This window comes from Notolepis coatsorum (assembly GCF_963971535.1).
Source record: "Notolepis coatsorum genome assembly, chromosome: 6".
NCBI classification, from domain to species: domain Eukaryota; kingdom Metazoa; phylum Chordata; class Actinopteri; order Aulopiformes; family Paralepididae; genus Notolepis; species Notolepis coatsorum.
The window spans coordinates 136,886,404-136,912,717 of NC_140170.1; the positions used below are offsets into that span (position 1 = coordinate 136,886,404).

Here is a 26,314-nt window from a genome sequence, read left to right on the forward strand (position 1 = left end):
CAGAATCGGAAAGGTGCAAGCAGAGTGACCATTTCATACAGATATATTGTGGGGATCTGTAAAATTGGCAAGACAACAGAAATATTGCAAGGTCTGGTTGAATTTGTGTTAATTCTTGCGATTGCAAAATACTGGAGGGACTGATATAGTTGTAGGTGTGTGTGTGTACTGTAAGTGCAAACCTCTTATTGTTGGATAATCTGATTTGTTAACACTGTTGCACATATAGCCTGTGTGTACATTTTGTTCTTCTGGCTGGAATGTATTCAAGGTAAGAGTGCAGTAACATTAAAAGCATAAAGCGATTTCCTTTCAATCATTCATCTCCCAACTAATGCTCACCCTGCACCATTTGGCACAATATATATATATACTAATACACAATATATATACTAATACACAATTCACTATTTATCATATCTCTAAAATATAGAAGGGAGCAGGGAACAGATGGGTGAAGAGATAAAGCAGATAACAGGAGCGCAGTACTTCCACTGATCATCCAGTCGGCTCAGTGCCACGTGGAAGTGTGTGCATTCAATGTACTGTAGTTCATGTGAAGAAGGAAACTTAAAGGAACACACCAACATTACTGGAAATACACTTACTGTCTTCTCCAGAGTCAGACAAGAAGATAGATACCAATTTCTTCTCTGTGCATTCTGTAGAAAGCTATCCAGCTGCATGCTAGCCTAGCGTAGCACAAATTAATGAACGCACAGAGAGGAAATTGGCATCCATCTTCTTGTCTGACTCTGGAGAAGACGGTAAGCGTCATAATGTTGGTGTGCCCCTTTAACATTGTTTTGCTTGTTGCAAAGAGGTGCAGCAAGTTAAGTAAAACAAACGTATTACGGTGCCTAGTGAAATACAGCTAAATAAAACCTTGGTTGTCCTGTGAACAGTCCTTTCTTTAAAAAGTACAAAATATAGAACTTCCTTTTATCCTCAGGTTTGGTAATCCTTCGCCATTGTTCAAGTTGATGTTTACAGGGGTGTGATTTCCCCATGCAAACTAATACCTGTGAATAGCAAAAGAAGAAAAGGGAGTTGAAAAGTATTATGTCACACTTGAGACAGAATCTTCTTTATTGGGTAACAGTTTGCATTAACCAGGACATTCAGAAAGCATAATATTTTTTATTTTGTATCTACTTTTTCTCCCATTTTCTATTTTTCTCCCATCCCAATTTCGTATTGTCCAATTCTACCCTCCCCTGTCTCGAACGCTGTTAGGCCATGCCTCCCACAAGCCGGCTGCAATGTGGACGAAGCCTTGCATCACGTGTCCCCTCCGGTACACGAGGAGGCAGCCGTCGCATCTTTTCACCTGCACAGCGCGATCTCTCAGCGGCGAGGGTCTGCGTGGGAGGCTCACACTGCCCCCGTCACTTCCTGATTCTTCTGCGCACCAACCGACCTGTAGGAGTCGCTGTGTCCGATCCCCAATCACCAGCTTCCCACCCCTAACACTGCCAATTGCGTTAGTATGAACGACCAGCCAAGCTGGTAGCAATGCCGAGAGCTGGGCTCGAACCCAGCATCTCCTGCGTTAGTGGCGAGCGCCTTGCCCACTGCGCCACTTAGCCGCCCCCAGAAAGCATAATCTTAGCGTGGACTATGCTTGTGAAATAACGAGTCATAAAACACAAATCACATCCACAAGTCAGTAGTGTGGTCAGTAGTGTAGTCAGTAGTGTGGTCAAGCCCTGGAATAAATGTTGAAACCTACTCCACGGTGCAACCAAAATAAGTTTCAATATTTATTTCAGGGCTTGTCCAGACTAGAGCGTGGCCCCATTCACTTTACATTACTCTGAGTTATACCGCCCTGCAGAAGCTAGTAACTACACAAACAGTGAAACGGAGAAAAAGATTTAACTCTGAAACTTTGTCACAAGATAAAACAGATATTGAGAAGTTCAATTTCACTTATAACTCAATTTCTATAATATATAATTTATTATAACTTTTCACACTAAAGGTTTTGGCCAACGTTAAACAAGTGAATGTCTCAACATTTGTATTGATTGCATGGCAACAAGATAAACAAACACATTGTCCCATCATGTTGCCCAATGCATTACCGCCACAAGGTTAAAGGAACACGCCAACATTTTGGGAAAATAGCTTACTGTCTTCTCGAGACAAGAACGCACAGAGATGAAACTGGTATCTATTTTCTTGTCTCTCTCTGGAGAAGACAATACGCTAATTTCCCAAAATGTTGGCGTGTTCCTTTAAGAGAAATCCCTCATCTGAATCTTGCAGTTACCATGAAATCCACGTGGTTGCACACTGTCAACATACTGTACCCAGACTCATTTAGGTCTTCTGTATGGCAACTTGCTCTGGAGCATCCAAATAAATTTTTCGAGTACTCGTTTTTTTCATGTGATGGAGCACTCATCGACTAAATTCAACTCGAAACGCCCATCCCTAGTAAAGCCATGCAAGTGGAAAAGTACTCTTGTTCCATATCAGCTATTGTTGGCAGCCATGTATGCATTTGGAGGAGGGAGGCGTCCGCTTTTTGTATCTCTAAAGATATGACTGTTATGCTCTCTTTGGAGCCGTCTATTGTACTGCACAAGCAATGCTTTTCAGGACAAGCCCATACTCACAAAGTCCTACAAAATACCCATACAGATTATTGTACCTTGTTACCACTGTAATTTAGGTGGACATGAGTGAATAATTCAATTGCAGGTGGCAAAAGTCCAGGGGGAGTTAGTACCTGTAGTAGTTGGGTTTGAAGGGGCCGTTCTTGTTCAAGCCCAGGTACTTGGCCTGCTCATCTGAGAGCTCTGTGAGGTGGGCGTCAAAAGTAGGCAGATGCAAGCTGGCAACATACTCATCTGGAACACGCAGACACAATTATATAAGAGATAAAATTATAATAATAATGTTCTTCCTGTTTTCAGTTAACTACTAAAACTGTATTTATCTTAATTATCCTCTTGTTTTAATGTATGAGTAGGGTTTTAAGGGAGGCGTTTTCCAAATATCAGCTCTCAGCCAAATTTAAAACGTGTGAAATCCAAATATACTGCATATGCAAGAGAAATATATATATATATATATATATATATATATATATATATATATATATATATATATATATATATATATATATATATATATATATATATATATATATATATATATATAAAATAAAATAAATCTATTTAAAAACTTAAAATGTTACATTTAGTTAGTTATCCTTGTATCCTCACCCATCTTCTTGGGCAGCAAATAGACATCCTGTTTGTAGCGTCCCTCTGGAGCATTGTACAACTCAATGAGGGCAAGGGCCTGCAAAAATAATTCAACACAAGTCATATTTTTGCGAGTGGACACATATCAAAGAATGAATATTGAATGAATAATGAATGATAGTTGAATGAATATCAAAGAGATTAAAGCTAAAGTGAGTGACATCTACAAAACACAGCCAAAGCATTCCCACAGCGCCATTAAGAGGCAAATTCAGAAAACTACACCTATACAATCTTAAAAACTCTCAAACACAGCTTGTTCATATACCTAGCATTATAAAACACTAATTCAACTACTATTCTGATAACCTTGTGACACGGAGATAACATATCACAGCAGATTCACAGAGAACACTATAATGCCGTACTGACTGCTTTCCTTTCTGCTGGCAGAACTCACGCTAAACTCCTGTCTTGATGAGACAAGCTCAGCACAGCCCCTCAACCATTTATCCCTGGTACTTTATTATTAGACATGCCATTCCCAGGACAGACAGTACATTCCTATCGTCTACCAGCCTAATTATCACGGCAAATAAGGGTACAGAGTCTGAACTCTGCGTGCTCTGCTATGGTATCAGTTATTTTTCTTCTTCTTGTAATAACCTTTTTATTTTCTACTTTTGCAGACTGTTACAAACATACAAATAAAAACGTAGGATTTTCATTTTCATTTAATAATAAATAACAAAAAAGGGGCATTCACATCCTTCTCGCACAAGGTCCCTTCATCAAGCACATACACCAATCCTTTCACTTTAAAACCAGACAAAGTCCTGCCTCGTGGGCCTCACCGATTCCCTGCCATCTGCCCCTCCTCTCCTCAGTATCTTCAGCTCTAACCGGTAGTTATGACCGTGTTGCCTACTGCGTTACCTGGGTGGTGGCTGTGATGGACAAGACGAAGGTGGGGACGGTGGAACAGCTGAGGTTCAGGAGACGACCCTAAAAAGGGGCACAGCAGGTGTATGTTTTAAACAGAGATCAGCACATGTGGAAATGGTTTGTTCACACTGTACAGATTACATGTTGCATCGAGTGCACGTGAAATACTTTGTTCGATATTATTATAGTACATTTTATTTGACAGGACATTTTTGAAAAGGAGGTTATTTTCATAACAAGAGTCCCGGCCCAAAGGTTAGGAAAGCTTAGTTTAAAATATAGCCATGAGTTGACAATTCTTATGCATGACTAAGTAGGGAATGAAGACAAATTAAGATAATTCTTAAAGATGACCCATGTATGTGAGCCATACACTATATCCTAAAATGTCATGCCTTTTCCATGACTGTTCCATGATTAATAGTGCAATTTCCATGACCAAGCGGTGTCAGAGATAATGTTCAAATGTTTGGCTTTTTTGTAGGACAGCCTCTTTGAATATCTCAGGTCTTGTTTAGGCAAACTACCCCTTTGACTGTAAATGTATGTAATCAGAAAACGTGTGAATTGTTATTCCTTCAAAAAGGTAACTGGATTTATCTGCAGCTAAACTTATTGAAAAAGCTATTTTCTAATACCATGACTATTCAAGCTTTTCTATGACCGTATGAACCCAGGTAGGGGATAATGTACTAAACCCCCTTATTCATATGCATGACTGTATGTACAGTAGGGGTTAGTGCATGAGTGCACCTCAGCCAGCAGGATGACCCTCTTGCCATCAGGCCAGATAACGTGGTCCACCTGAGAGCGCACCCTCTCCCAGGTCAACTCAGGGGTCCGTAGGCTCGCCTGTCGAAGACAAGGACATCACTCTTTACAACACATCCTCCCAACCATTTCTATGTTTCATTGTGAGAGTTTATCTGAAGAGCTGGAGGTGCCTCACCACATCAATCTCAGTATTGGAGTGACCCATGTTGCAGACAATGGAGCCATTCTTCATACGGTCCAACTGGTCTCTGGTCACCACGTTCTTGTTGCCTACAGAAATACATACATCAGATCATCCAATCAACATCAATGATGCATTCCATGTAGCCTCTACCAGTGCAAAGCCCTCTGCGGTATTCCAGACAGCACAAAGGGCCATGAACCCGAAGTCATTTACTGGTTTGTCAGGCAGGCATAGATTAAAAATCCATAGATTAACATAATCCCATTGCAGACGACACAACGGTGGTGGGCCTCATCAAAAACAACGATGAGTCTGCCTACAGGGAAGAGGTCCAGCACCTGGTGGCGTTTTGCACAGACAAGCTGGCCCTCAACACCAAGAAAACCAAGGAGCTCATCGTGGACTTCTAGCCACATATCAAGCATAGAGATTAGCCCCCATCGTTAGTAGTGAATGCAAATTAATCTGTCCACGCTGAATCAAACCCCTTTTCTCCAAGACCTTTCTTTCTTTCTTTGGATGTATCCGGTTAGCTTATTAGGGGGTCGGACACTCAAGATTAGCCACCGGCAGACGGCAGGGAGAGGCGCGGGGTGTGTATTTTAGTTGATGAAATATTAAACACTTTTTTGTTTCAGTTGACAGTATCACCTCGATCTTCAAAATAAGAGGTGTTCCTTTTGAAATTGCCCCGTTAAATTGTGCCGTTCTGCTTGTCATCATGAATCTACAAGCATTTTATTTATCATCTGAATTTGATGTGTGCATTCGCGCTGCAGCTCACAGCTCTTTTATAATCACATATGTATGTATGTTGAGTGGTTTAAGATAAGTTATTTAGAACGTGATTCATTCATTGTGGACTAGTTGAGACCCATTTCAGATGTGCTGCCTCTATTCTATAAGAGAATCCATAATGCAGCGAAGTCTGTGACAGATGTCAGCTAATCCAGTGGGGGAGGGGGGGTGGACATTGTTCACATCCGACTGCCAAGGTCTTAAAATGCTATAGGTTTTATGAATGAAATGAACATCTATGGATGTATTCCCAGTGTCAGAAATATTGTGTCTGTTACTAGGCTTGAGTAAATTGTAATGAACCAAAGGAGAATATCAATTTCCTTAATAATTCTTTTGGGATGGTGAATAACACCATTGACCAGACATGAAAAATTGCCACTGAGCTCATTCAGCACCTTCTCAGAATCAAGTGTACAAAAAAATCTAAGCAAATTAATAAAGGGCAGATGATTATGAATATAGAATATCAGGCCAAGTCACACATCTATGGATCGGGCCAAATCTCCTCTTTCCAATGGCAGAGTTCAATATGGATTTAGTACCACCAGGTGCCCCTGACAGGGCAGCAAAAACCTACTGTAAGTACAGTTACTTTTTTATAATGTAAATAGCTCTGCCATTTTTCGTCAGATTGTGACACCGTTTTTTTCTAGACGTCCACAGACAGGTAAAGAAATTAACTTACGTTCTATTTTATGGCAATAACGTTCAGGTTTGTTCGACCTGTGAGATATGATCCCGAAAAAAACCAATGGTTATGTTGTACCGGTGGTTTATGTTGTACCGGTGGTTATGTTGTACCAGTGGTTATGTTGTACCAGTGGTTATGTTGTACCAGTGGTTATGTTGTACCAGTGGTTATGTTGTACCAGTGGTTATGTTGTACCAGTGGTCATGTTGTACCAGTGGTTATGTTGTACCAGTGGTTATGTTGTACCAGTGGTTATGTTGTACCAGTGGTTATGTTGTACCAGTGGTTTATGTAAAGCTTGGTTTTGATGTCTAGTTACCAGTGCAGGTAATGATGATGTCCACGTTGCGGATGACCTCGTTGAGCTTCACCACCCTGAAGCCGTCCATGCTGCTCAGAGACACAGAGAGGAAGACAGACGGAGCAACATTTAAAAAGGAGTGTCAAATATTTTTTTTAACAAGGTATGAATCCGCGGTCAGGTGGCGTAGCGGAGATTGTGCTCGTCACCAATGCAAGAGGCTGCGGTCTCGACTCCCGGAGAGTCAACATTGCCTTGGCTTGGGCTGATCGCTATACTAACTCGTTTGGCTGAGTTAGGGGGAGGGAAGCAGTGGGTGGGTCCTGGGCGTTGTGGACAGCGACCCCTACAGTTCGGTCGGGGCGCCTGTACAGCGAGGGTAGGATCTGGAGAGAGGTAGTGCGGCCTCCCACACGTTACACTCTCCCAGTGAGAATCCGCGCGGCCAGGCTGGCTGCACATGCGTCGGCGGAAAGCATGCGACAGTCTCCGGCCTCCCGGACCAACAGTAGGAGGGGGTGCGCAACAACCAGGAAGGGGGTTGGGAATTGGCATAACGACTAACAGTGGGATGGGATAAAAAAAAAATAAAAATAAAAAAAAAAGTATGAATCCTTCCAGTTAACTTTTTATATTATTGGCAATACTGGAAGCAGAGATGCATCACGCCAAATATGCTAGTGGAGGTCAATGTGAAATGAGGCAACTGCTAAGAAATGTCAACAGATATGGCTTCCTATATCTAAAAAGCTAAGACATTGGTACTTTTGGGTGGAATGATAGGACTCCCAGTTTGTCCCAAATCAGATAGGCTTCTTACAAATGTGGACTGTCCCTTTAAACTCATTGACCATATTCACACCAAGGTGGGAACAGGGCGTAAAGGAACCCAACCCGAGCATAACATAAGAGAAAAATGGCCACTGTGTGAATATGAGCTGTTATTAAAGGTTGTTGACAAACACCTCAGATGTCAACTGTAAGACGTGACCTATCCAAAGGAGGTGTAAAGTATATTGCTTTAGTATATTATATAAGTATATTCACTATACTGTTCTGCGAAAGTTCAAGTTGAATGTTATACTTCTACATATATTTCTGTAGGACTGAATGAGCCACTGCCTATCATCAAGAATGAGTGTAGCTAGCCAGCTCAAGGCACTGCACACTGGTCTTATTGGTGCAGACATTTCTCTTAGTCATCAATTTGATATTCAACACATTCAGCATTACCTTCTGCCTACTTGTTATTGGTCTGACTCACCAGCCCTGCAGTGCAGATAGGTCTACTTGTTGTTGGTGCAGACACTGACCAGCCATGCAGTGCAGATAGGACTACTAGTTGTTGGTCTGAAACTCACCAGCCCTGCAGTGCAGATAGGTCTACTTGTTGTTTGTTTGACTCACCAGCCCTGCAGTGCAGATATGTCTACTTGTTGTTGGTCTGAAACTCACCAGCCCTGCAGTGCAGATAGGACTACTTGTTGTTGGTTTGACTCACCAGCCCTGCAGTGCAGAGGGGGCTACTTGTTGTTGGTCTGAAACTCACCAGCCCTGCAGTGCAGATAGGACTACTTGTTGTTGGTTTGACTCACCAGCCCTGCAGTGCAGATAGGACTACTTGTTGTTGGTTTGACTCACCAGCCCTGCAGTGCAGATAGGTCTACTTGTTGTTGGTTTGACTCACCAGCCCTGCAGTGCAGATAGGTCTACTTGTTGTTGGTTTGACTCACCAGCCCTGCAGTGCAGATAGGACTACTTGTTGTTGGTTTGACTCACCAGCCCTGCAGTGCAGATAGGACTACTTGTTGTTGGTCTGACTCACCAGCCCTGCAGTGCAGATAGGACTACTTGTTGTTGGTTTGACTCACCAGCCCTGCAGTGCAGATAGGACTACTTGTTGTTGGTTTGACTCACCAGCCCTGCAGTGCAGATAGGACTACTTGTTGTTGGTTTGACTCACCAGCCCTGCAGTGCAGATAGGACGACTTGTTGTTGGTTTGACTCACCAGCCCTGCAGTGCAGATAGGTCTACTTGTTGTTGGTTTGACTCACCAGCCCTGCAGTGCAGATAGGACTACTTGTTGTTGGTTTGACTCACCAGCCCTGCAGTGCAGATAGGACTACTTGTTGTTGGTTTGACTCACCAGCCCTGCAGTGCAGATAGGACTACTTGTTGTTGGTTTGACTCACCAGCCCTGCAGTGCAGATAGGACTACTTGTTGTTGGTTTGACTCACCAGCCCTGCAGTGCAGATAGGACTACTTGTTGTTGGTTTGACTCACCAGCCCTGCAGTGCAGATAGGACTACTTGTTGTTGGTTTGACTCACCAGCCCTGCAGTGCAGATAGGACTACTTGTTGTTGGTTTGACTCACCAGCCCTGCAGTGCACAGATAGGACTACTTGTTGTTGGTTTGACTCACCAGCCCTGCAGTGCACAGATAGGACTACTTGTTGTTGGTTTGACTCACCAGCCCTGCAGTGCACAGATAGGACTACTTGTTGTTGGTTTGACTCACCAGCCCTGCAGTGCACAGATAGGACTACTTGTTGTTGGTTTGACTCATCAGCCCTGCAGTGCAGATAGGACTACTTGTTGTTGGTTTGACTCACCAGCCCTGCAGTGCAGATAGGACTACTTGTTGTTGGTTTGACTCACCAGCCCTGCAGTGCAGATAGGACTACTTGTTGTTGGTTTGACTCACCAGCCCTGCAGTGCAGATAGGACTACTTGTTGTTGGTTTGACTCACCAGCCCTGCAGTGCACAGATAGGATCAATCTCTGTGATGCAGACGATGGAGCCCAATGCTTTCAGAGCAGCGCAGCAACCTTTCCCAACCTACAGACACATGACAGGAGCAATATAAGTCACATTTGTAGACAACCTCTACATAGACATGTTTCTTGTTTATAAAAATACCATGTTCGAGCCAATCAGCAATACCAACTGAGTCACGTGACTAAGTTGCCCCCCTACCTGCGCGAGCTGCTGCGCTAAAAAAGTATGACAGGGCTCTATGGTGAAATCATGACACTCCCCTGACTAAAAGTCAGTCTTTCACTTTTGACATATCTAGCTTTGGCATGGATTGATTGTTTAGTTCGCTAGCATGGCTAACAAATGCAAATATATTGTAGTCTGCCCCATTGTTCTGACCAGGATTACGTTCATTTTTGCCCCCTTGATGCGCATACCGTGTCTGACATGGACAAGAAACACATCTATAAAAAAACAGGTGACAGTGTACATTACCCCTTTCCACAGAATGTGAATACGCCAAGTACCAGAGTACATGGAGGACTGTAACAATACACAGAATATGAATGCCCTGTGACATGAGTCCAATCATTAATGTTAAAGTCTAGACTCAGCTGTCAAACATAGAACAAACTGTTAAACATAACCAACTCCTGTAGGATGTTCTCTGAGTACACTGTCCGTGTTAAATTCTATAGTCCTTGGGAGCAGCTTTCAATTTACACTGTATTTCAATAGTATTTCCTCTCCTCACTGCTTTAGCTGTGTGGTTTACCCTTATATACAATGCACTGGACAGGATCTTTCACATGGGGAATCAAGCCATAGAATTCCAAAATTAGACCACATAAAAGAATGAAACGGATTTCAGGATTTGATTAGTCTCACAGTGCTAACGGGGGAAGGCATTTTCTAACATTTCTATGACGACACTGATTCAATGTTGGCCAAACTGAAAGTTTCCACACTTGGCACCAACCTGCGTTCACGCACTACCCAGTGACGTAATGACCCTTCCTTCTTTTATAGTTTCCTTGATAGCCGACAGGAAATAAACTTGGGCTCAAGCTCTTCCATAACCACGCAATCCCATTGAAAAGGGTTTATAGCACAAAGTGAAATGTACCTCTCCGTAACCACATACAACAATCTGTTTTCCTCCAAACATGACATCGGTTGTTCTCTTCAGGCTGGAGGGGGTAAAGACAGAATATCAACACCATCAGTAGGTTTGTAACCGTGTTAAATATTAACAGAAAGTGGGCAATTTTGTAGAAGTGGCCTGATAATACAAACATGTTAACTGTATACATCTTGCTTAAATGAGAAACAATCGATGCAATATCTTGAAACTATTTTGTTTCTTGAAGAAGCCAGTGTTACTATGCACAAGGGCTATCCAGCTAACTAGTTCCAAGATATTCCGTCGCTCTGAGAGAAGAATCAAGCATGGGAAATACACGGGACTGTTGTATTCTGTTGCGAACGGTTAAAACATTTGTTTGCATGTTGGTGTGGATTCAAACGTTTTCGTTACCGGACCCCTTGTGCTGCCCGTCTAAAGCTGCCCGGCACGCTCGGAACACAACCAGAACTTCAACCACAGGGCTCAGTATGTCAACTAATGATGATGCATCAATTACACAATTGGCAAGTATTTCATACCACTTTATGTAAAGAAAGAGTAACTATGAACCATCACTTTAAGCCACGGACCTCCATCCTTTGTCCCAAAGACCATCTACAGTAATAAGATTGTTGTTATGACATAAAACTAAAACAGAATTATATAACTGTTTATACCTACTGTAGGTGGGGAAATAACAGTGGAAATAATGAACCAGTCTTGTATGCTTAACACAGTGAAATTAAACTATTCCTCATTTTGAACCCAGTCAAGGAGCCCCAGGGGTCCCCAGACCTCACTTTGGGGGCCACTGCTGTAGGCTACACTTTGTTGGAGGGCAGCTCTCTAAAAAGTCAAATGACCTGAACTCCCTTACCCGTCCAGGATAGACTCTCTGCAGCAGTACAGGTTGTCAAACTTCTGTTTGGTCACAGAGTCATTCACATTCATGGCCGGCACACACAGTTTGCCTGCTTTGGACAGTTGATATAACCTGGGAGGGAGAGAGAAGAATGTTCAAACTTTTTGTGTGTGCATGAATATTTAATTGGACGTGTAATGTTATAATAAATCACCTGTGAACCCCAGTGACACTCTCCTCTACAATGCCCCTGATCTTCTTAAATACATTGGGGTATTTCTTATACACCCAGTGGGTCAAATCTCCCCCATCGTCGAGGATCTAGGATAAGAGAAGACTTTTATTAACATACAAAACAATCAGAGGTGTTTTTAACAAGAGAAAACGGCATGGACTTTGCTGTCAAAAAGATGCATTAGTACCAAGTTTCACAGACGCCAGGCGATCATTTCAGTGCATACCGTGTGCATATGACTACATGGGTTCAAATCCATTTTATGATACGCTATTGGATATTTATCAACTCCCTCTCCTGTCGCACTTCACTGTATATTGTTAGAAGAATGACTAAACAGTACTCGAGGAATAAATACTTGAGGCTCCATAGAAAGCTTTCCAGGTAGCTACCATGTTAGGCTGCCAGCCCTCCATGTTGACACAGTGGTCGATACACCACCAGAAGTCATCCTCAGACTCTCCCTTCCAGGCAAACACTGCCACACCTAATTAGAATTCACACATTTAAAAGAAGATCAACACATTCATTAATTCAAACACAAAGCTGCTTATTCAAATTTAGACTCAGTCTCAAATTGTAGGTGAAATTATAGCACAACAGTGGATATAAAGTCAAACCTGGGACAATGTTTGTGTAGTTTTTTTTATTTTCTATTATATAAATATATATATTTTTTGTTAAGTAATTTCTCATTTGTCTATTTTTTTTTTCCACTTTTTCTCCCATTTTCTATTTTTCTCCCATCCCAATTTTCGTATCATCCAATTCAACCCTCCCCTGTCTTTGAACGCTGTTTCATGCCTCCCACAAGCCGGCTGCAATGTACACAAGTTCACCTTATCCTAGCAATAACTCATCGCAACTCTGCTGTGAGCCTATCAGACCAGCAGGCCATGAAAGCCCTGCTGAGGAAATGCATACTAAAATCACCTAGCAACCACAAATAAAGGGGCCGTGGTGCAGTTACTCGTTCACTAAATGGCAACATCTATGTATTCTCGTATCCACAATGGTGGTTTTATTAAACACTTCCAAATTTATCCTTGGTTTTAAAGGGCACCAAGTAGCAAATCACTCCTCACACCCCCGATCCAAAGAAAGCACCATTATACCAATCAAGTGACCCAATATAAGAGCAACAATGGGTAAAGTAAATCACAATATAACTATTTCTAATGTCCACAACTAAAGTGTCTACCACCGGCATTCACCTCTACTAAAGAGTTTATCCTCAGGGTAATGTAAACCACAAGCTGTTGGATCTAAAGCTAAAATACCTATAGTATAAACAAAACTCATGTAATTTGATGACTCAGAAATGCCTAATTCACCAATGTTCCTAATTTGCCAGATGAGTTACTCATGGAATCTTTGTTTTCCTATAAGCCCTCAAGAAGAGGCATGATATCTTTTTCTTATGATCTATCAAATATACATAACCCATCAGAGCAATGGGAAGAGGCCCTGGGGGGGGGGTGCATACGGTCTTAATTTGTGCCTGACGTGGCCTTATTCAGTTTAAGGTTCTGCATCACCTGCATTTTTCAAAAGCTAAACTTTCTAAAAATGTTCCCAAATGTAGATGGCTCCTGTGACAGGTGCATTTGTGGAGCATATAAAAGAAAAGCTACATGTCCCACGGCTTCAGACGGCTGCTGGTTTGCATTTTCTTTTGTTTGTTCCCTTATTTTTTTCTTTCTATTCTTTTCAATATCTTTATTATTTATATATGTTATTATTGTAAAACAAATTATAAAAAAAACACCCTTAGTAGATGAATCTGTTTTATCAGGATTCAAGCAGTCAACTCCAAATCAAAGATGTTCAGATGTAGAGACTCAGGAACACAATCCGGTACTGAACCCTGCATATCTTCTAACTCTGCATACCAGTAAAAACCCACCAAAAGAATACAGTAATATTAAATAAATAATAATAATGATGATGAATATCCAGGCAGATGCTCATCTATACAATGCCAAGCATTTTCTATAAAGTCAGCAATTTAAAAAGTTGTATGTTCAAACAGGAATTTGCTCAGATAATAGCCCCAGTATTTACACTGTTAAAAGAAAAGAAAAATAGGCATTATTGTATAGAAACGAATCATGTTTTTCTACTGCCAGTAGGGTGACCATCAACAATTATGTATATTTGATTATGTTGACATTCTGTACATGCACTGCCTCTCCCTCCACCTTAAAGCCCATCGATGATGTGCATCATAGCACACCGCATTATCTCTGGAGATACATTTTCTCACTCAACATTGTGTTTTATATGAAAAAGTGGGATGGCCTTTTTTAACTAAGAGAAGGGATATGCATTGTATTTTATTTATCTGAAAGGCTCTGCTTCTATATGAAAGTCCCTAATACAGCACATATGGTACTAGGACACAGGGTTACTTAGCTTTAGATACACATGTAAAAACCGAGCTTGGTAAAACTTTTAAATATTATGCCCTGTACAAATGGAATGAACTACAGAAATTATTTCATTCAGTTAGAAGATTTTAAAGTTTTAGATTTGATTTGATTTGATTAGGGATCCCCATTAGCTGGTGCGATAGCAATCTGATTATGTATAAAAAAAGATGTTGCTTGTACTTGTTTTGACATCTATATAATTACATGATATACATGTCTGTTGATGTTCAACTGAATAATATAAATTACTTATTGTAAACAGGTCGCTCGTGAAAAAGAGATCTTGGTCTCGTAATTACCGGTACTGTAATTGTATAAATAGAGGGGGAAAAAAACATGCTAGCATATTTCTATCCTTTACAGTTAAAGACAACAGAGGTCGAGAACATTTGGGTAATGTATCACATTCACACTTCAAATGACTTGGATTGCCTTTACAATACATGGCCCGTGCAAAAAAAAACAGAAAATTTAATCTAAAACAGACTTGTATTGTTCTTTGTCTGAAGGGTTAAAATGTTGAACCTTACATTCTGCGCTGCTTACCGATCTCGGACAGCGCTGCAGCCACCTCGTTCTGTGTGGAGTATATGTTACATGCAGTCCAGCGGCACTGGGCCCCCAGGGCCACCAGAGTCTCAATCAGCACCTGCGGTGAGCACAGAGAGGGAATTGTGAAAAAGACAGAGGGAGGGAAAGTCACCAGACAGAGTAACCTAAAAAGAAAAGAAAAAAAAAGGGGGAAGCTGTACACCATTCATTCTAAGCACGGTATCAGATCACATTACTGACTGTAAACTATAGATATACTTAATGGTCCGGGTTCTTATCATAGTCTGCCGTCTTGTTTTTGACATGATCAGTCTGCGATTGCGATCCACAATCCATTGGGCGCAAATGGGATCACTAGCTGTAGTTGGCAAGATTCTTGATGTCTGCAAGCAAGTCTCTTCAGAGCTACATAATGAAGCTACCTAGTTCTCTCTCTAGATAATCCTAATGTTCTTACTTTGCTATGCGATACACTGTGGTGTGGTCTGTATTATGTGATGCCAAACCAGGTGACCGATATATCATATGCACTCTGTGTAATCTACACAAAAAAAAAGCTACTATGCACAGCATAATATCAAAACACCAAAGGACCGCAATGGAAATAAGCCCAAGGCTTTATTGTCTTTTTTCCCTCATATTCAAGGGTATGCTTTGTTTGACTGTAGACTCATTTTAAGACATTTTCATTTCATTCATTGACAGATGCACTGAGTAGCACGCAACTCTTCAGCTACTTTATCCTCACCCTCACCTCAGATTCCCAGACCTGCCTACCTAACGTGAGATTCCAAGACCTGTCTAGATAACGTGAGATTCCCAGACCTGCCTACCTAACGTGAGATTCCAAGACCTGTCTAGATAACGTGAGATTCCCAGACCTGCCTAGATAACGTGAGATTCCAAGACCTGCCTAGATAACGTGAGATTCCCAGACCTGCCTACCTAACGTGAGATTCCCAGACCTGCCTACCTAATGTGAGATTCCCAGACCTGCCTACCTAACATGAGATTCCCAGACCTGCCTAGATAACGTGAGATTCCAAGACCTAACGTGAGATTCCCAGACCTGCCTAGATAAAGTGAGATTCCCAAACATGGCCACATAACGTGAGATTCCCAGACTTGCCTACTGTACATAACGTGAGATTCCCAAACATGGCTACACAACGTGAGATTCCCAGACCTGCCTACATAACGTGGGACTGTGATTCTGACAAAAATAATAGGAAAAACACTGATGTCCACAGTCCATTCTGGGTGTACATAAAGTCCAAAAAATTATAGAAGTAGTTGCACACCTGTTGCTATGATGCAATCATTTATTGAGAATATTTTTAACCTCTCAATAATGTATTGCATCAGAGCTACACGTGTGTGCCTAATTCTATCATTTTAATGTATTGCATCAGAGCTACAGGTGTGTGCCTACTTCTATAATGTTAATATATTGCATCAGAGCTACAGGTACAGCCTACTTCTATAATCTTAATGCTCGTATTCATTGGCGAGCACCTCATCAACACAGGTGTGCGTTTCACCTGCTTTGACTCTATATTAGACAAATGCAAGATCATTTCTTCATTGAACAGTCAAAGTTCCCTGCAGTGGAAGCAGCGGACAGTGATCAAAAGTGCGATCAAACCTGCCTGTAAAATCGCGTTCTAATTAAGAGGCACCGTCACACTACGGTCTCGGCTGTCACCACTGACAGAGATATCTTACTGCAGTCTGAGCAGTGATGTGGGTGCAGCCCACGATCTTGGCTCCTGCCAGCGGCTTCTCACCCTGGGCTCGCTTCCTGAGTGATACGAGTGCCGACATATCTGTAACAAGAGAGGAGAGTGGGCGAGTGAGTGCTTATCTACATTTATCCAACTGAACTAGAAAGAGGACTTGAAGCAATGAAACTGCTCTCTTACTAAAATATTGTTAAGTAGAAGCCAGGGTTTTGGAGGTATACCAAATCTTTAAGGTAGCTAGTGGAAGTTTGAAGAAGAGCATTAAATCTAAACGTCACTTGAATACATTGAAAATACGGGAGCTACAGCGTGCAGGAGCTTCATCTGTTTTTCTACACATTCTTCTATTGGTCGAACACCTGACTAGAAGGTTATTGGATGTGCACGATCACTGTGTATTTTTCTTTTTAAGGTAGCCTATAGTGCCATGTAGCCATGCAAAGTATGCGTTTTTACAGAACAACACTGTCGTCAACATTATACTTCATATAAAGACAATTTATATAAAAATGGTACATTGCAGCCGTATTGTAAGGGTCACCCAGACCTAATAGAATCACAGACAGACAATTAAAGTAGAATATAATAAAATAAAATGGAATATATAAACTGAATTTGAGTAAAAATGCAATATAATATAATATGTAACAGAGCTGTGCAATTGTGCAAAGAATATGAACAGTGTCATGTTCAGATGCTCGCAGTTTTGAGTATATGTGCAAATATATAGTCCAGGAAGGGTGTGTTAATGTAACACATTGTGACAGATGCTTATGTAACGTATAGTGTCTATGGGGAGAGGAGATGAGAGACGGTGTCCTGAAGCCAGACAAATCTTGCATGATTTTCACAATGCAAGATAGGTCTGGCCTCTTTCCATATTTTATGGCTTGGTCCGGCCAAAATTGTGCCAGTCCAATCAGTTTTGGATGCTGATTTGAGTTTAATGGCGCAAGGTATAGTATAGTTGCTAGAGGCAACAGGGAGGCTAGACCTATTCTGCATTGTGAAATCAAGCAAGATTCGTCTGGCTTGCACAAGGGATATCTCATGGGGGTGACTGGAAAACATTGTAACAAGGGGGACTGTAATGCTCTCGTTATTATATAAAGGTATTATATAATAATTATAATAGTTATATATAATTCAGTTAGCAGAAGAGTGGTGTATTATGGACTATTATTCATGTTTTGTAAAGGAGTCATATAATGTCATGTGGGATGGGCCACACAAGGTTGCATAAAACTTTAATTTAAATAAAGTATTTATTAATTCATTAATGTCATGACATTTTATTCCAGTGGATAATGTGGTTTCTCCCAAAAGATTAAATATTACAGAAATGTTAGTAATGAAGATGTTACATTTGCACCCATGTGGTGTTACAATAGCTCCCGGTCTCCCCTATGGAAGCAAGAACGGAGTGCATTTGACAGTTCTGGAGAAGTTGTGGTGGAGATCATTTACAGCGGGACAGCCTTTTCCTGCATCATATTCGAATGTTTAAACCCAACTTTTAATTTGTTTTGCAATGGAATAGGACCAAATAGGTAAAATATGTTGAAATACGTCACTTATTTGTCACATAAATACATTATCAAAAAAAATATATATAAATAAACTCAAGCAGCATAAAGGTTTTTCACAATACGTTTTACAGAGTTTTGTCGTTTCCATCCGTTTCATAATTTGCATCAAAACATTTGGATGGAAGTGCAGCTTCTGTGGGTCGGGACTCTCGGGAGTAGCAGGGAAATGTTGGAAGTGAAGCAAAGAAACACAAAAGATTTACCCTTGAATCGAAAATGATACTTATTATTATGTTTTGATGTTTTCTATTCCTTTCTCACTCTTACAACCCGCTCTTATTAGGCTCAGTTGACAATAACACGATTATTATTGTGCTAAACCACTCAAGTAATTAGAATAAAGAACAAACGGAGAATAGCAGCCTAACATGTTGTGGTCATTCACAATATTGATAGCAGGACTTTACAGACAGCAATCCAGAGTCTATCTGTCACTCACTGAAGCTTTTCTTTTCATGTCCCACACTCGGTGCCAAGCTCAATAGCTGTAAATCTGGTTTAGCCAGATTCAAAAGGACAGAACAAGACATTTCTTGGCAAAGGATTCATGTCAGCACTTATTTGGAATGTCTAGGTCAGATCTGAAGAAGCAGGATGTGACCAAATGCCTCGATGACATTAAATCCTGGATGGCATTGAATTTTTTAAATTTTAATGACAAAAAGACGGAGGTCATGGTTTTTGGTGGCCCCGCTGTGACCTCACTGCTAGATCTGGGTTCGCTGGCACAACATGTCAAACCAATAGTAAAGAACCTAGGTGTAAAGATCGACCCAGACCTTAAATTTGACAGCCAGATCAAGGCCGTGGTTAAAACAAGTTTTTTCCAGTTGAGGCAGCTGGCCAAAATTAAGCCCATCCTGCACGCCCAGCATTTTGAAGCAGTAATCCATGCATTTGTGACTACCAGGCTGGATTACTGCAATGCACTTTATATAGGGGTGAGTGGATCCTCAGTGGCTCGCCTTCAGATGGTGCAGAACGCCGCTGCCCGTCTTTTAACTGGCACTCGTAAATACGACCACATCTCACCGATTTTATTTTCACTCCACTGGCTCCCAGTGCACTTTAGGATTCATTTTAAAATTCTTTTATTTGCTTTTAAAGCCCTTCATGACCTTGCTCCACCCTACCTCTCTGAGCTGTTGCAGGTCTATACACCTTCTCGCTCTCTCAGGTCAGCTGACCAGCTGCTCCTAGTAGTGCCTACAACTAGGTGTAAGCTCAGGGGGGACCGTGCTTTCTCCGTTGCCGCCCCCAAAATGTGGAATGAGCTGCCACTGCAGATTAGGCAGGCCTCATCACTGCCCCGTTTTAAAGGCCTCCTTAAGACCCACCTCTTCTCTCTGGCTTTCGACACCATGTAGCTTGTTGATTTTATGATCTTATTGTCTTACTGTGTTGTTGTTGTATCGTTTTGTTATTGTTTCCCTTGCTTTTAAATATTTTTTTTTTAAGTACTCTGATCTATTTTTTTTTTTGTATTTTTTTTTTTTATTCTTTTTTAAAACAAACATATAAACTCTGATCTATTTAAACTTGTATTGCTGCCTATATTTACCTAATGTTTTTTATCTCTGTTTTGGTACTCTTGTTTTTTTTTCTATTTTTAGTGCTGCTAATAGTTTTTAATATGCTCCCCCTGTACAGCACTTTGTGCCCCTGTGGCTGTTAAAGCGCTTTATAAATAAAGTTGGATTGGATTGGATTGGATGTTAATAAAAGGGGAATGACGAATATTGTTTAGGGGGCAATAAAACATGTTAGAAAAAAGCCCACATTGTACCCTTACCTGCGCAAGAACACGCTTCAAAACATTTTGGGGAGTGTCTTCAAAACCTTTTGGGGAGAGTGTCCTCAAAGTAATCTCCCCAAGCAGCTCATGATGTTTGTTTGCCTTTGAGAACCAATGGTTCTCGAGCCGTAACGGCACATGGGGCAGGAGCCTATCTCCCGTTTCCGTAGCGTGAGGCAGCTTGATGTACAAGTACACCCCTTGGACATGACGCTAGTATGTCGCAAGGACTTCCCCCCAAACCAACCCTTGATGCTGAGTGTCAAGCAGGGAGGCTATGGGTACCATTTTTAAATAGTCTTTGGTATGACTCGGCCGGGGCTTGAACTCCCAGCCTCCCGAACTCAGGACGGACACTCTACCCACGAGGCCACTGAGCCGGTCATGATGTAGTACCTACTAAATAATATACATTTTCACAAAATGTCCGTTGTTCCCCTTTAAATGTGTCATTCAACTTACTGATGACGTCAAGCAGCTTTCCTTGGACTCGACTCCACAGGGAACCCGAGCCTTACTAGTTTGCTTTTAATTGACGATATATCCATAGAGCCTGGTTTCTTAAATTATGGGTAGAGTCCCAAAATGGTCACAGGCCTTCTTCCGGGGGGGGGTCACCACATGTCGACAATATATTTTTGTAATGTTTTTGCAATATTTTCAATGAGCCTGGGTCCTACGACAAGAAAAGATCAAAGTAATTTGGGTTCCTGACTTGAAGTGTAAAGAGACCGTGCCGTTAGTATCTTACCTTGCTCTGCGATCTCTATCTCACGTCTGCCAAATTCAGCCTGCTTGATGTTCTTGACACAGAAGTCAGTGATGCCTTTGGAGTTGACCTGCGTCTTGTCCCGTGGTGACGTCTCATCGTCAGAGCTGTCCGAGTAGGAGGCAGCTGGCCGGGGGCAAAAAAAGTGGCCAAATTAATCAACATCCACAAGTAATAATAATAATAATAATGGATTCGATTTATATAGCGCTCTAACGCCTGAGACCAACTCCTATTCAGGCTCCTGAGGGGTCATCAAAACAAAGCAGGCTATTCTCAGTCCTCACTGCAACGATGTCAGGACAGCTAAAAGCCACCCAATTGTCCAAAAAGAAAAATGCTGTAATAGTAATAGTCTTTTACTATTATGTACTTTGCTACTATGTGTATACTACTATCTACCATGTACTATGCCTATACTACTACCTACTATGCTAATATGTCTATGCTACTATACACTCAAGAATGTAGAACTCAATTTCAACACTGTTTCACAAACAATATTACTTACCCTTACCTGCCAGAGTTGTACCCTTCCTGTCGACTTGTACAGAACGTGTAAGTCGCTTTGGATAAAAGTGTCAGCGAAATGACTAAATGTAAACAGAGGGAGCAGGGTTGAATGGCTGTGTTTGAAGGAGTGTTTCAATGTTGATTGTGTCAAGGGATATGACGGTAAAATCATCAATTATACATTTTTGTCTTGCAAAAATAAAACGGACATTAATTTGTTCCTCAACTCTCTCCATCCGTCTCCCTGGGACCCAGTGTTAGCTCTAGCTCTCACATACTTCACCAGGCTTAGAGCCAAGCCCTTCCCCTCACACAAACCCAATCTGAAAGCTGGCCAAGACCTTTAGCTAGAGGCTTTGTCTCTTTTCCCCCCTGGGATTAGAAATGTATTAGTACAAACTTAAAGGTCAAATAGCACCCCTGGGCCCGGTTGTTCAAAAGTAATCCGATTGGATTTCGGATAACGGATTGGATCAAATCTTGAAAATGGGTTGTTCAAAAGAAAAAAAAGGATTCTGAAATCGGATTGGATTACATAATCCAATCTTGATTTTGATCCGGATCAAACCTTCAGTATGCGTTGTTCAAAACCTTTTAGTAGGATTGGGATCACTTTGATCCAAAATAATCTGGATTCAACTGATCCCAGTAGAAGGGTGGATTCAGGGTGGATTTCAGTCACAAAATGTAATGAAACTTTAAAATTGGTTAAATAATCCAATATTTGGATCATGCAGTATACAGTATATACATGTATTCATAAGATTTTCACTTAATTTGTTCATCCGTTTTGGCCTAATAAAAGAATCCCCCCCAAACAGCTGTCAGTATTGAACACAAATAATATATCTAATTCTAACTGTCACTTATCACTGTATATTAATCACACTGACACGGTCATCAGTCATTAACCAATCAAAAATAGTCTAACTATTGCATCCCTTATTACACGTCCAGTCAGTCCCTCATTCTGACAAAACGCTGGAGGTTGGTCAGGGTCTCCAACGGGCTCAGGTGCATCACGAATGTCATCACAGAGAGGGACATTGCGCCTGGTCGCGATGTTGTGTAGGACAATACAGGCAAGTATTATGTTGCATGATTTCTGTGGTTCCACTCTCAAGTAGTTAAGGCATGCAAAGCGCCTCTTCAGAACTCCATTTAAACACTCAATTGCACATCTTGTCTTGCAATGAGCAGTGTTGAAGCGTGCCTGTGCAGGTGTGTTTGCTGCCAGGAAAGGGGTCATCAGCCATGGTAGTAGTGGGGAGGCACTGTCTCCTAATATTAAGCCATCCGTGAGCCAGTTCCTCCTGATCGAGAGGACACATTTATTTTGGATTTCAGCCCCATCATTTAGGAAGAAGGTGGGTCCTCAGAGCCAGTAGTTGCCACAGGAGCTCAAAAAAGAGGCTTGAAGCGTCCTTTGGCAAACTGAGATGGTGATTATAAGGCACTTCTGCAAAGAGAGACTGAAAGGGCGGAAGTACAGACTCGTCTGGCAGAGGAACAACTGACTCTTACCTGACTACAGCAAAGCAAGGCTAGACTTGAGATCCACCTCCTAAAAGCCAAGCTTGTGCAAGCTGGTCTCTCCACAGCAGATGATGAAGAACTCTGAAGTTATTTATTTTTGGTAAGTATTGGACATTTACGTAATTTTCGTACTATAAGCCGCACCTGAATATAAGCCGCAGCAGCTAAATTGAATGATGTGTACATATATAAACCGCACTGGACTATAAGACGCAGGTGTTTTAATGTTTAATTACCATATGTAAGGGTTCGTGCACAGAGGGGATTGTCGGGAAAGAGATGGCTGTTTGAAGAAGCTCCCATTTATTAACTTGCAGCAGCTGTGTGCCTGTGAGAGAAGAGCGAGTGAGAGTTAAAGGTGGTGGACTGTAACCTGTAAAATCCATAGATTTAGGAGGTCCCCTAGTGGCCGTTAGCTGTAAAAATCCATACAGTAGATTAGCCGCACCGTTATATAAACCGCAGGGTCGAAAAATGGGGGGGAAAGGCGTGGCTTATAGTCCGAAAATTACGGTAGCCTTTTTATTCAATTCAATACATCTTCATTTGAAACTTGTTCTAAATATCCACAATGTACAGTATTTGTGAGTAATGTATATTTGTATTTATTTGTTGTAGGTCTCAGATGAGCGGACTGCCGGTTTCCAAAAATTTTAAATGGAAGGGGAACGTTTATATTGTTTTATTGTGTTGTTTTCTGTTCAAATAAAAGTGACCCCACGCTGGCTATTCTACCTGTCTACATAGCTAGTAGCCTACATTGTGATAGCCTATCCCATTTTGAGCACTGGTTATCCGGATTTGGTAATCCTGAAAAGTTTGTATCTGGATCAGAGTAATCCAATCCGATGTTGCTTTGAAAAAACGGCACAAAAATAAACTGGATTATGTGATCCTGGATAGCAAAACATAGGATGTCCAAATCCAGATCAGTTTTATCCGGATTAAACCTTTTGAACAACTGGGCCCTAATCAATCCATTTGTGAATTGAGTGGCGTTTTTATTTAAAGCCTCTCTCATCTTTTCGTCTTTTATGTTGACATGTTTATTAATTACTGTGGCAAAAAGGGCAAATTTAAAAGGAAGTGACTGTTGGCTGCACTACTACTAAAGAAAAGTAGGATGTCCAAAACATATTTTGACTAAAATGGGGGGAAATGGAAAGAATTTGATGAAATTAATAACATGACTTAAATTAATTCTATTATTTATCTATCGGGCGGCTGATTGGCGCAGTGGGCAAGGCGCTCGCCACTCACGCAGGAGACGCTGGGTTCGAGCCCAGCTCTCGGCGTTGCTACCGGCTGGCCGGTCGTTCATACGAACACAATTGGCAAGTGTTAGAGGGTGGGAAAGCCGGTGGGTGGGGATTGGACGTTGTGGACAGCGACTCCTACAGGTCGGTTTGGTGACGCCGGTGCGGCGGAAACAGGAAGTAGCGGGGGCAGCGTGAGCCTCCCACGCGTTACTCCTCGCCACTGAGAGTTCGAGCTGCTGCGGTGAAAAGATGCGACAGGCTGGCTCCTCGTGTACCGGAGGGGACACGTGATGCAAGGCTTCTGTCCTCACTACAACCGACCAGTGGGAGGCATAGTCTAGCAACGTTCAAGACAGGGGAGGGAAGAATTGGATAATACGAGATTGGGCGAAATATAAAACTGCTAACAAAAATAACACTGGTGTGTATGGATGGGTATAGTTAGGATTTTATCGATACTACTACTCTTATCGAACGGTTCGGTACTTTATCGATACTCTTATCGGTTCTTTTAGATAATTATAAAATAATTATATATATATATATATATATATATATATATATATATATATAGTGTATACCGTACTTTTCGCACTATAAGCCGCACCTGACTATAAGCCGCAGCAGCTAAATTGAATGATGTGTACATATATAAGCCGCACTGGACTATAAGCTGCAGGTGTTTTAATGTTTAATTACCATATGTAAGGGTTCGTGCACAGAGGGGATTGTCACAATACTGTCGGACAAATAACAAGAATTAACTCATTTACAAGTTGTATTAAGTTTAGCAAATAAGGGAACAGATAAATAACATTTCAATGCAGTAAAAAAAGCAATTTTTCGGGTTTGGTCCACATATAAGCCGCACCGTTATATAAGCCGCAGGGTCGAAAAATGGGGAAGAAAGCCGCGGCTTATAGTCCGAAAAGTACGGTACCTAGTAGTGTAGCCTATAGTGTATAACTAGTAGTGTAGCCTAGTGTATACCTAGTAGTGTAGCCTATAGTGTAGACCTAGTAGTGTAGCCTATAGTGTATACCTAGTAGTGTAGTCTGTAGTGTATACCTAGTAGTGTAGCCTATAGTGTAGACCTAGTAGTGTAGTCTGTAGTGTATACCTAGTAGTGTAGACCTAGTAGTGTAGCCTATAGTGTATACCTAGTAGTGTAGACCTAGTAGTGTAGACCTAGTAGTGTAGCCTATAGTGTAGCCCAGTGGTGCCCAACCAGTCGATCATAGATTGCACGCTGGTTTCAAGTAGACAGCGAGATTATTTTGGAAAATCATTGTTACGGGGTCTAGTTAGATCGAGGCGATCGGCAATCGCTTGCTTTTGTTTTCATGAATACCCGGATGTAGAGGAATGTGAAGCACTTCTGCTTACAGACGCTGAACTTGATACTTGTGTCTCACACACTGTAGCCTATAGTGTAGACCTAGTACTGGGGGGGGGGGGGGGGTGTGTGTGTGTGTGTGGTGTGTGGTGTGTGGTGTGTGGTGTGTGGTGTGTGGTGTGTGTGTGTGTGTGTGTGTGTGTGTGTGTGTTCACTCAGTGTACTATCTATCAGTCTTTCTCTCTTACCAGAACTATAGCTGTCGGTGGATGACTGAGAAATAGAGCGGGAGAGTGATCGCCGTCCAGCCTTGGTGGGGAACCTGCTGAACTCCTGCTTGTCCTCCACGAACTGGATTTGCTGATGGGAAAAAAAACGGCCCAGTGTGTGAGAAGCTGTGCGGTTGTTTTCCAGCATGGATTCAACAGACAACCTTTTGAAAAGACACAGGGTGTTGGTTACTTGTAAAACTCTTAGGAGCAATAATTGAATTGACAGAGGGTTGCAACTGAGCCCAGAGATTATTATAGCGAGCAGACTTGAATATCAGCAGGTTTTTAGATTAGCTGTGGCCTTGTTTGTTTACCAACTCAAGCCTAACCCCCATTGTTATGAAGTGGATGATGAAACATATGAGTTTTACACTAAAGATTCTTATTGGTAACAGGATAATCATTTTCATCCACTGGCAAGCTTCTCATTTATTGCATTGCGTAGGTGGCACCCAACATATTAAAATATGACCTCAACTCTGTGTAAAAGGGAACCAGTGATTTGTTGTACGTTTGTTTTCCTTTTGAGATGTGTAAGGAAGGTACAGAAATGTATTTGATTTTGTACAAACAGTACACTCAACTATATTTAGACCCTGTAAATATTAAATCTAAATACTG

General features: G+C 41.5%; 1 protein-coding gene across 2 annotated transcripts in view; it reads right to left on the reverse strand.

Moving 5' to 3' along the window:
- Positions 1 to 294: 294 nt before the first annotated feature.
- The window catches only part of LOC311230276 (S-adenosylhomocysteine hydrolase-like protein 1), a gene marked incomplete at its 3' end in the record, with an annotated part of 91,153 nt that continues 65,133 nt past the window's right edge, over positions 295 to 26,314 (reverse strand). Inside the window, exons 2-17 of one of the 2 annotated variants that reach the window (XM_084316499.1) lie at positions 25,670 to 25,781; positions 20,760 to 20,903; positions 16,608 to 16,708; positions 14,877 to 14,979; positions 12,291 to 12,385; positions 11,878 to 11,984; positions 11,679 to 11,795; positions 10,802 to 10,865; positions 9,668 to 9,756; positions 6,933 to 7,003; positions 5,113 to 5,207; positions 4,917 to 5,015; positions 4,155 to 4,223; positions 3,237 to 3,315; positions 2,738 to 2,858; positions 295 to 1,022 (exon numbers count right to left, since the gene is read on the reverse strand). In XM_084316499.1, the coding sequence (XP_084172625.1) occupies positions 1,016 to 1,022; positions 2,738 to 2,858; positions 3,237 to 3,315; positions 4,155 to 4,223; positions 4,917 to 5,015; positions 5,113 to 5,207; positions 6,933 to 7,003; positions 9,668 to 9,756; positions 10,802 to 10,865; positions 11,679 to 11,795; positions 11,878 to 11,984; positions 12,291 to 12,385; positions 14,877 to 14,979; positions 16,608 to 16,708; positions 20,760 to 20,903; positions 25,670 to 25,781 (1,473 nt within the window). Of the gene's footprint in view, positions 1,023 to 2,730; positions 2,859 to 3,236; positions 3,316 to 4,154; positions 4,224 to 4,916; positions 5,016 to 5,112; positions 5,208 to 6,932; positions 7,004 to 9,667; positions 9,757 to 10,801; positions 10,866 to 11,678; positions 11,796 to 11,877; positions 11,985 to 12,290; positions 12,386 to 14,876; positions 14,980 to 16,607; positions 16,709 to 20,759; positions 20,904 to 25,669; positions 25,782 to 26,314 lie in introns of those variants that run through there. The other variant, XM_084316498.1, reaches the window with a different exon arrangement.